The sequence below is a fragment of the Chelmon rostratus genome, chromosome 17 (genome assembly GCF_017976325.1).
Source record: "Chelmon rostratus isolate fCheRos1 chromosome 17, fCheRos1.pri, whole genome shotgun sequence".
Taxonomy (NCBI): Eukaryota; Metazoa; Chordata; class Actinopteri; order Chaetodontiformes; family Chaetodontidae; genus Chelmon; species Chelmon rostratus.
In genome coordinates, this window is record NC_055674.1 from 21,784,279 (window position 1) to 21,795,201 (window position 10,923).

Below are 10,923 nucleotides of genomic sequence, written 5' to 3' on the forward strand. Positions count from 1 at the left end.
TGACTACAGCTTTATCATCTCCTCACTTTTAGATTCATCAGGTAGATAAACTAGACAGTTTACATTAGATATGATCTACTTTTATTTACAGGAGTCATAGTGCCATCTGCTGGCTGTTTACTGTAGGTGTCAAAAAGAACTGCTGAGCTATCAAAAAACACAGCACACATTGAATAAGGTTCAAAACATGAAATGTCGCACTGTCAGACGTGAAGGTAGGCTAATGTTTCATTTTGCTAGATACCAGTAGATTATATACGTACGATTAGCCAGCATTTTGTTAGCATTCAGTTAGCATAACATTAGCTAACTCTATCACTAAGTGACTCCAGTTCTCCTTCGCCTCTGTCCAGGTCTTCTCTTAATATGGACATTGGTCTTTCATGTGTACTTTATTCATTTCTGATGGTAAACAGCTGACAGGTGACAAATGACTGGTCACAGTTGTAACGACACCTATGCTCCAAAAGTGGCGGCACCGCCCCGGAGTGCTGCGATTCCCATTCCCTGTTGTCTTGTTTTCCATGTAAGCCCTTATTCTGCAAAGAGCCAAGCAAGCACACCAGTCAGATACATTAAGTGTAGTAAAAGTGCTCATTTAGTTGTTGTTGAAAAGACTATAATGGCGTTTTTATTTCATGATGTCATTTTTCGTGATAATAGAGTTGTCACGAATCACCGCTCCCTCCTCTGGCGCCGACCAATCACATGCTTTCAGCCGCTCTTAGCAAGCCCAGTAACTGCCAGGCTTCATGCTGTCATGCCACGAAGGACCAACACATCTCATTTTCACCTCGCCACACACACACACACACACACACACACACTTGTAAACCTCCAGATGGTTTCTGACTTGCAGCCTTGTTCTCTACAGCAACAGACCCACCTGATCCCGGGGCTCAACCTTGGTGCTCTGGGTCTCTTCCCCTCCTCCTCCAACATGCCTCCACCCCCGCCTGGAAACGTGTCCAGTGGTGCCCCCTATGGTTGCTTTGGGGTAAGAATACCTGACGACATAGCAAACCGCCGTCTATGCTGCATTGCGTTTGTCATTTGAAACCTAATAACTCCACTTCTGCCCATTCTTTCTGTGTGTTTCCTTCAGCTGAAGGTGTGGGTTGAGAGAATTCTAGTGTGGGCAAAAGAAACCTTAAAAAAGCCTCTGATACACAGAGAAAGAACTAAAATGAAAGGTGTTTTTTTTTCTGAAGTGAGTATAGAGGGAACATCAGATTATGGTGCCCACTGTTTCTTCATCAGAACCTAGAACTACTGTTCCTCTTTCTGTGAATTTGGATCACACACTAAATTAAGTTATCCTTTAGCTGTAAGCTGGCTAGCATTGATTAAGCACTGATTATGCTGTATTTTCTTAAAGATTCCCCTCCAGACGAGCTTTATATTGCCATATAAAAATACTCTGGCAATGCAATACTTTAAACAGTAATCTGTGTCTGATAGGATTTTTCTTTAAAAAGTTCCAGTTGCCCAGTTACAAATTTTGAAAATGACATCTTCTTTTTCTCCCTTACTGAAAAATGCTAAATGAAAAAGCTATGAATGTGCAGATATATTTCGAAAGCTTAACTGCTGGTCACAAGACGTCTCCTACCCTGACGAGTCCGTCCTCAGTGTCTGTATGTGTGCTGGAGGTTTCAGGTTTCCATATCACACTTGTGTAAATTACATACTGGACCATGATTGGCTGTTAGGCTAGCTGTGATGTCATAAATCCTGCATGTACGTGCGGGTGTTAAACTGCACAGAGAGCAGAGCACAGAGAAACTCTCCCCTCACTGATTAACAAACCACATCATTCTGCACAGAGAAGCACGAGCCGCACTGTGACACTGACTAAAGTCCCACTAACAGCATATTTGTCCCATAATAGATATTCAGTGTGTGTGATGAAATGTTTGCCCTGTGTGTGTTCAGGCTCCAGAGCAGGAGACGGTCCATGTATACATCCCAGCACAGGCAGTGGGAGCCATCATCGGAAAGAAAGGACAGCACATCAAACAGCTGAGCCGCTTCGCTGGGGCCTCCATCAAGGTCTGTGCTCTGCCAAATGATTAAAATTCACTTGTTGTGACACCCATATTTACACTTGATGTATGATTTGCTTACTAAATCTATCACCTTACTGTCCAGCTGCTAACATCTGGATGGGAGAAGCTCTCACGTCATAAAAATGGTGTATAATCATGAAGGTGACCGTCAGTCATCACTGCACCGCCCTGTGCAGCCTGCTGAGGGTGTACAGAGCTCTGCAGACTCTACTCAGGGAAGCTAAAGGAAATAACATTCAAATTTACAGTCTTTCCCTAAAAATATGCAAGAATTAATGAAAGATGAGGCAGCAAAGCTGTAAATACAACATTATGTATCAGGTGTGTTGTTCGTTTTGAAACAAACACCGCGCGCTCACAGATGATAGCTTATCCTGCGTAAAGATGCAGGTGACGGTGCACAGCGCTGATTTGCAGACGCTGTGCGCTGAGGTTCAGGAGCAGAAATCACATTAACCACGTTTGATTAATATTTTAATTGCCTATTATTTAGCATATATTCATATTTTTCATTGTTCAGTGAAATAGTCATTTTATTATTCAGGTTGACAGCTGACTGCACGCGCCAGTAAAAGGATGACGGCACGCAGAGTGGAACGCCCTTTACACTTTTACCGCTGTTACTTCGGCCACGCCCCCTGACTACGATAGCCATAATTAACCAATATTGATCCATATAAAAGGCGCATCAGATTATAAGGCGCACTGTCGGTTTTTGAGAAAATTAAAGGCTTTTAGATGTGCCTTTATAGTGCGGAAAACGGTACACAGAATTGAAATACAAATATGTGAAAGAAGTGCAGCAGTGCATGAGTGTGAGACAAAGTTTCAGGCCTGAATCAGGAAGTCAGAGCTAGTGAAAGACTAAAGTGATTAGATCAGTGTTTAGCTTTCTTTTCAAAATATTCAGCGAAAGGCTGCATCTCCAGTTTTCTTTCAGCTGTAGCTGGACACCTCCAGCTACAGCCAGTAGTCCAGTGGACCAGCAGCAGATGAGCACAGTGTTCTCGAAGGCAAACAGTAAATGAGGGAGGTAGAAATGTAGCTTGGTCCTAGTCCATTAAGGGCTTTGTATACAAGGAGGACCTTAAAATGCAGTGCAGAGCAGCTAAAACTGGACTAATGTGCTATCCCCTCTTGGTTCTGGTTAGCTGAGCTGAAGAGTTTTCAATGAGTTGAATGTCAGTGATGTTTGCGTCTCCTGCAGATCGCCCCGGCTGAAGCTCCGGACTCTAAAATGAGGATGGTGATTGTGACCGGACCCCCTGAAGCTCAGTTTAAGGTAAACACTGCCATTTATTTTGCATGCTGTCGTTATTAGCCCCTGATTGGTCTAAGAAACTACTGTTGAGACAATATTAGAACTGATTGTTAACCTCTTTGTCTCCCTCCTGCAGGCTCAGGGCAGAATCTATGGCAAGCTGAAGGAGGAGAACTTCTTTGGGCCGAAGGAGGAGGTCAAACTGGAGACTCACATCAAGATGGCCGCTGCTGCTGCAGGAAGGGTCATTGGCAAGGGAGGCAAGACGGTGAGCCAGCTAAACCTTACACTTCAGGCCCTTCTCGCATGGCAGGCATTGGTCGCCACAGCAAGAATCATGCTCCACCTTTTCCCTTCAAACCTACACAGTTCTGCCAGAACATCATAACTTCCTCCCAAAGTGACCAGTTTGTGTCTCCAGGTGAATGAGCTGCAGAACCTGACAGCCGCTGAGGTGGTGGTCCCCAGGGAGCAGACACCTGATGAAAATGACCAGGTCATCGTCAAGATCAATGGACATTTCTACGCCAGCCAGGTACGACTGCTGCTCTGCTGCCTCAGTCGCCTTTAACATATAACATAACTCGCTCAAGAGCATGTAGCTGGTGTCAGAAATGATTTTTATTCCTATCCCATGACAATGTATAAGCAAATCTTATATATACCATATCTGCAACAAACCCCTGTCATCTGTCCTCTGTCCTCCAGCTGGCTCAGAGAAAGATCCGGGACATCCTGACCCAGGTCAAACAGCCACAGAAAGGCGGGATGGGCGTGAGCTCTGGCGCTAACCCCCAGGGCTTCACAGAGATGGGCAGCCCTACACAGGGACTGACTCAGGAACACCAGCCACGCAGGAAGTGAGGGTCCCTGCGCCCTCCTCACTTCCTGTTGGCCCCCCACCCCCACCCCCGCCTGACGGACAGACAGACAGACAGACACATGCACGGACGCGTAGACAGACGGACGGACGGATACAGGAGAGCGACACACGGACCCAGCGATAGACAGGGAGAGATATAAAGAGGAGGGAGTACGCCCGATAGCCAGAGAGAAAGATCGGCGTTGAGAAGGAAAGAGAGAAAACGAATAAAATCAAAAGATGAAATGAATAAAAAAAAAAAAGAGTATTAAAGATAAACAGAAACTTGAGAACAGAAACCAGATGCCAGGCCAGAAGAGAGACTGATTGAGGATGGAGGGATGAAGGAAAGGAGGGATGGGGAGAGGGAGGGGCGGCGTCCTCCTCGTGTGCCTTGTCAGGGCTGCGGCCAGCTCCTCACCCGCTGCAGCTTGAACAGGTCCTGCATCAGACAGGGTTAAACAACACGGCCGACGTTCCTCTGCCTGCTGTTGTTTACACCTGTCCGCACGGCTTCAGGTCGACTGCAGAGGGGGGGCTGGCTGGACTAATCTTTGTTTCCGCAGACACACTGGCAGGGGCCGTTTCTTCCTCTGTCGCCCTCTACAGACCTCTCCAGCCATCTGCAGTCAGTCCTATATTTTAAGGGTGGTTTTTTTAAACATAGAGATATATGTATAGAAATGTTTTATTCAGAGCTATTATTGATAGAATGCAGTGAGGCAGAGTTGGGAGAGGGAGCAGGGAAACTGCTGCAGCGGCACGGGGGGATAGGGCGCGGGTCTGGTGTTAGCCCCACCCACCCCTATCCTCCTAGCCAATGAGAGTCTAGAAGAGGGGCCGCAGATGTTAACACTGCTCTTTGAAGACCTCTCCGAATAGCGGAGAGATTAGAAGAAAAAAAAAGGAGAAAATATGAGGTTGTAAATATATAATCTTCATGTAAATGTTAAGAAATGCTGTGTCTGGCCGCCTTGCCTTTTTTTAAAGGGGTCCTCTGTATATTGCCCAGTCCCTTGTCTGTGACATGTAGCATATTGTAGCCTACAACGAGGCCGGGGACTGGGGAGGCACGGAGCTCCCCCTTCCACGTTTAGCCGTGTGGCGGAAGGCGCAGCAAGAGACAGTAAGGGGAGCGGAGGTCGCAGCTGGTCCTGCAGTTCTATTGCAGTGGCTTAGCTCACACATGTGAAACCATTATAAAACAACTTTATGAAAACAGCCAGCAGCTATGCTAGGTGGCTAGCGGCCCGCACCTTAAACGGCATATTTTATATATATTATATATATATGATATGTGAGTTAGCCCGGCCCCTCGGGTGAATGTATTGAAGGCAGCGAGTCAGGTGTGAGGATTTGCTACACCTGTATCAATTAGTCCTGCAATGACAGACAGACAAGGTGCGTCTGAGACTTTCTGCTCATTGCCTTCCTCCAGCGCTGGACCCTCGAGGCCAGTCTTGGACAGGATGGTTTTCTCCTCAGAGGAGCTGGGGTCCTCAAGACCATCCCTGCATGAAAGCCATCTTCGTTCATCCGGACGAACGTGGCGTGTAGTGCTTGTATTAATAAAGAATGTTGAGGACTGGCCTGGTCGAGCGCGGGAACCAGAAAGGCAACGTCTTCCAAAGCTCCTTGCCTTGAGCTCAGAGAGGGTAAAATCAGTGTGAAGGGGAGTGGCTTCCTCGTTCTCTCTCCCAATCTGCCAAAGGCCTGTGGGCGGAGCCTCCAGACCCTGCCTGCGTATGATAATGAGGGGCGGGGTCTACGCCTGGACGCTCTCGCCAAGATTAGAACAGATTAGAGAAGAAATGAAAAAGAAAAAACCTACCTCAGGGTAAAGTTACCTCAGTATTCCTAACTTTTTTTTTGCTTGCTGGTGTTTTATATAAGAAGAAAAAAAGAAAAGAAGAGCTGATAGTCCTGAATATTTTTTATTTTTTTAAAGAAAAAGTATTTTTTTTTAGGTATTGTCTTGTTGCTTTGGTTATTTTTTTCTGTTTTTTTGGTGTGATGATGGTTGAATGAGCTCAGGATGACGAGGAGGCTGTGTTTTTCCCAAAGCAGAGAGAGATATAATGCTGGTCTAGAGAGGAAATGGGTCTAGTGCCATTTTGCCTTTTTTAGGTGAGGAAACATGCTCTCTGTCTTCCTGAAGTGTGATTGGAGCAGCCGTTGTCTGAAACGGAGTATTGGCCAATGGGGAGTGGTGTTCACTCGAGAGGGGGTCCTAAAGTGCACACGGTGACCCAACACACAACAATGTGCTCTTATTACTGAGCTCATGTGATCAGAGGTGGTGACGCTCTTACCGTCTCCTCCCGCGGCCGCCGGCCCGCCCTGTGCCCTGAAGGACCGCCCTCTCCCGCCTTATTGTGATGACATCATCATGAAACGCCAAACATTACGAGAGGGCTTTAAGTGTTCAAGAGATGAAGTTTCTTACCCGCGGAGAAGACGCGTGACAGCGAGCTTTAAAGCCAGTTTTCACCACGTCTTTCTTTACCTTTCTCACCCGGAGGTCGGGAACATGTCAGATCAGAGTTGTGTTGAACGCGGCGGCGGTGGTCCATCTACAGCGTGACTGTACGTGGAGACGGCAGACAGCATTCTACCTACACACACAAGCCTGAACTAGCTCTGACTTCTCTGAATGTGAATATTTATTACCTGTGCACTGACCACGACACCTCAGATGCTCCCTGTTGGCTACATGTGTGCTTGCTGTGTGCGTGTGAGAAAGCGAATGCAGGTGTGTGTGTGTGCGTTTGCGTTCACTGGTTTTAAATGTTCATTTTTGTCAGGAGATGTGGTTGGGTGAAACTTTAAAAAAAGCAGAAAAAAGTAGGACGAGAACCTATGGCCCTCCGTCTGTGTTCCAGCTGACCGAGGAGGGAGACATCCAAGAACCTTTGAAAAAAAATGGGAGCAAAAAAAGCAAAGCAAGAGAGTTTAAAAACAGCATTAACCCAGCTGAGTAATAGATTCAAACCTGTACATAAGATGTTCAAAAAGGTGATCATGATACTTTTGTATTTTTGGAGAAAAAAAGCCTAAAAAATCCGAATGGGAAAAGCCGTGTAGACAGAAAAGATGGCGCCCAGCCAAGTCACTGAAGGACACTGCCAGATAACTCACAGTCTTTTTAACGTCTTATCTGCACTCGGCGACGTGCGCCGCCAGTCTTCATCGGCTACCCCGCCGGCTCACCATCAGACAGGGAAAAGTCTATTCTATCATGTCGATGCTTCCATTTTTGTCCAGAGGCGGTAACTTCACAGTCCAACGCGTTTGTCCTGTGTCAAGTTTCCACCTCTTCCAAAACCATAGAGCTCTGTTCACAGCCACCAAGACGCTATTTAGATTCATGATTCAGCCTGCAGCCATTTGGATCGGTTAGGATTCTTTTATTTTTACTTTTGGTTTTATTTAGTTTCGACAATACAGCAAGCTTTATTTGGACGTGACATCTGGGGACGTACTGTTGCACTAATTGATGAAATATGTCGGCAACGTCACACTATCAAAACGACTGAGAACCTCCTGTGACACCTGATGCAATTCTTTGAAGAAGAAGGTGGGGAGTGAAGGGAAGAGGGCAAGGAGGGATGGGAGGAGGGGAGGAAGGAGAGCAACCGAATCCCAACATCTCCTTCCTCGCTGTTCCCCCTCAGCCCGTCCACAAAGCGCTTCGATGCTTTCTCCTTGTCCTGCTTTGCTCTTCTGCACTCCGGGAGAAGAGTGAGATGTTTTTATTTCCTTTTATAAAAAAAAAATCATTTCATTTTTGGAGCGGGCGGGAACATAAGGGTCCCTCGCCCTCTCTTGCGCTGGTCTCCATCGTGTTCGTTTTGCTCACTTCTGTTCAAGACCTTTTGATTTTCTTACTTTAACTTTTTTCTTTCTTTTTTTTTTTTTTACAAATCGATGTTCTGACTCTTTTTGGAAAAATGAAAATAGCTGAATTTGATCACGTTTTGTTCTTTTGTTTTCGAATGCACAAATCTATTAACAAAACAGCTACTAAATAGGATGAACTACTAACATGTAGCTCAGTACGTGACAGTAACTGTGCCAAACACACAGGAGGGAGCTCAGTCCAGAATGCAGCGGATAATACTGCAATACTGGAGTAGTGTTTCAGAGTGAAGATTACTGCGTTCAGACGAGCTCTTCTCATCTTGTTTTTGTATGTGCAGTAGAGACAACACATTTTATGGTTTTTGTGTCTCCACACACGAAAAGCACCAGAGACACACACCGTGCGTACTACTAGTGCTCTGTGGCAGAAAGAGCGACTCGCACTCGTCGAAGCCTGCGTCCTGACTGGGACCTCTCTCATGTTTCATCTGGCTCCTTTCTGGGCCCAGACGTGAGCCCTTTGTCCTTTTTTTATGCAAGTTGAGTGATCTATGGAGAAGTTGTATCAGCTAGGACAGAGTTTGGCAGTGTGAGGTGCCACGCAGTGTAAAATATCATTATAGTTGCCACACGCTAAAATCTAAGCATTGAACGATCATGTTTTGTTGTATCAAGCTTATTCCAAGGACCAGACCAGTGCAGGTCTTACCCCATGCTCCATACATCAGTGCTGAGCATTTCCTAAAACATCAAATACAGTATGGCCAAACCTACCACCATATTTAGGTTTGTTTCCCTTCATTTCACTATAATATTAACTTGAACAGGACATGCTGGACAGTAAGCGTATCTGGTTGAAAATGTGCTATTATGGCCCCACCGGACGCACAAAAAGCCTACCTTAGTTAATATTATGCTTTCTCCCAAAAGAAAGTTCAGTTTACTTTCAGGATTTCTAAGCAAAAGGTCCTGTGAGTATCCTTTAGGTGTCTGCCTGATTTAAAAAGTCCAACATTCATTCTCCCTCTGGCTCTTTAGCTGCTGAATGTCCACTACGTTCACCAGCATTTAGTGCACGGTGCGTTTATGCGAGCAGTTCAGCTTCCTGCATCTTAAAAGATGTTATGCGAGCTGTGAGACTCAGATCATGACAGCTGTAAAACCAAAACAATGAGCTGAAAGATGCTAAAACGCACGGTCGGGTCACAACCCTCTGTGGGCTAATCACTATGGGGGACCCCTTTCACATGACACATAGTCACTGTTCCATTGTTAATATGAAAAAACTGATTGAGCAGCTTTAATGTCTGCACCCGGGCTGCCATTGAGTGATGAAATGCGTTGACAGTAACGGAAAAGCCCGTAAATCTGAAATGCACTTTAGAAAATGCTCAGCAGTTGAGGTGCAGTAGACTCACTGGTGATGTCCTTCGATGGAAAGCTTGGAAATTTAGAGTTTTGGGTGAGCTATCTTGCCCAGCTTCTTGTTTGTGGCAGCAGAGTACAGCTTTGCTTTCTAGACCTTCCAACATGTAGCTCAGCCCTGACAGACAGTAAAAACAGACGGACAGACAGACAGTTTGCAGTAAAACAGTGCAGACTCCTCCTTGTCGTGAACCCCCCCCTGTTCCTCAGCAGAAACGGGCTGCGAGTCTCAACAAATTTGAAAGAAAAGCGAGATCCGGCAGAGGGACGCCCTACCATGACGAAACAAACAAACCTCTTGACACATAACTAGGAACGCTACCTCAAAACATAAGCAAACTCAGCCAGAAGATTGTTTCTTTTATTTTCTTTTATTGCAAACAGACAAGAGCAAACAGTCAGTCAGTCGGACAGACGTGCAAACAGAAAGGACGGACAGTCTTTGTTACAGTCACAAATTTTTTTTGTTTTGTTTATTTCCACTCTTCAACTTTAATTTATTTTTCGGTTTCTGAAATTTTACCTCTCCAGCTTAGAGATGGGACTGTAAAAATAAATGAGTAAATAAGAAAAAAAAACGACAAAAAAGACAAAAAAACCCCAATATGGACACATTGTGGTGGGGTGGGCAGCCGGGACGAGGATTTTCTTCACGTGTCGGGTAGCGTATGGAGTCACCTGATTGGCCCGCGTATGGTCCAATCATAGCGGGGTGTTAACTGTCCCTCTGGGAACAGTTTCTATTTCACAACCTAACTGTTTAAAGCTGCCACTAGTCAGCCTCTCACTTTGAACCAGGACCTCACAGTTTGTTTTTTCTTTTTTACCTGCCTCCGACCGCTAAAATGCCCCACAATCCTCCATCAGCCCCCGCCCTGCTGCTCCACTTCCCCTCCCTGTGATTTCACCTCCTGAATCAAGGGGCACGACACCTGTAACCATGTAATTGTTTTGTTGATCTACCTCTTGGGAAAAAATAGGTAAATGGTAATTTTTTTTTTTTTTTTTGAAAAAGGACACAAAAATAACAAAAAAAAAGTTGCTCGAAAGAAATATAGGTAAATGAATAACTGGGTAGCGGCATCTCCATATACTGTAGTGGATAGTCTATTAAAGGAAAAAACTTTTACTTCTTCCAAAGATGATTTTTTTCTTTCTCCATTCTTAGTTCTTTTTCAAAGGATTATGAAATTGAATAATAATCTTAAAAGGGGGAGACAAAAACTTACCACCTGTTCTTAATTTTCTTCTTTAAAAACCCAACATAAATGAGATTTCTTTATCCAATTTGCATTTTCTTTTGTTCATTTCGTTAAACTTACACTTTTTTTGACTTCAGAATATTCTTCCTGTTTTATTTTGGTTGACTTCTACTTTTTTTTCTCTCTTTTTTTATGACAGCAGATTGTATCTCTTGTGTTTGGGTGCATTTAGCATTTTCTTTC

General features: G+C 45.0%; 1 protein-coding gene across 2 annotated transcripts in view; it reads left to right on the top strand.

Moving 5' to 3' along the window:
* Window positions 1-4,209, top strand: part of igf2bp1 (insulin-like growth factor 2 mRNA binding protein 1) — a 49,777-nt gene extending 45,568 nt beyond the window's left edge. The window contains exons 10-15 of one of the 2 annotated variants that reach the window (XM_041956955.1): window positions 875-997; window positions 1,936-2,052; window positions 3,277-3,351; window positions 3,467-3,598; window positions 3,752-3,865; window positions 4,039-4,209. In XM_041956955.1, coding sequence (XP_041812889.1) covers window positions 875-997; window positions 1,936-2,052; window positions 3,277-3,351; window positions 3,467-3,598; window positions 3,752-3,865; window positions 4,039-4,194 — 717 coding nt within the window. In that variant the 3' untranslated portion in view covers window positions 4,195-4,209. Of the gene's footprint in view, window positions 1-874; window positions 998-1,928; window positions 2,053-3,276; window positions 3,352-3,466; window positions 3,599-3,751; window positions 3,866-4,038 lie in introns of both variants that reach the window. The other variant, XM_041956954.1, reaches the window with a different exon arrangement.
* Window positions 4,210-10,923: the final 6,714 nt, after the last annotated feature.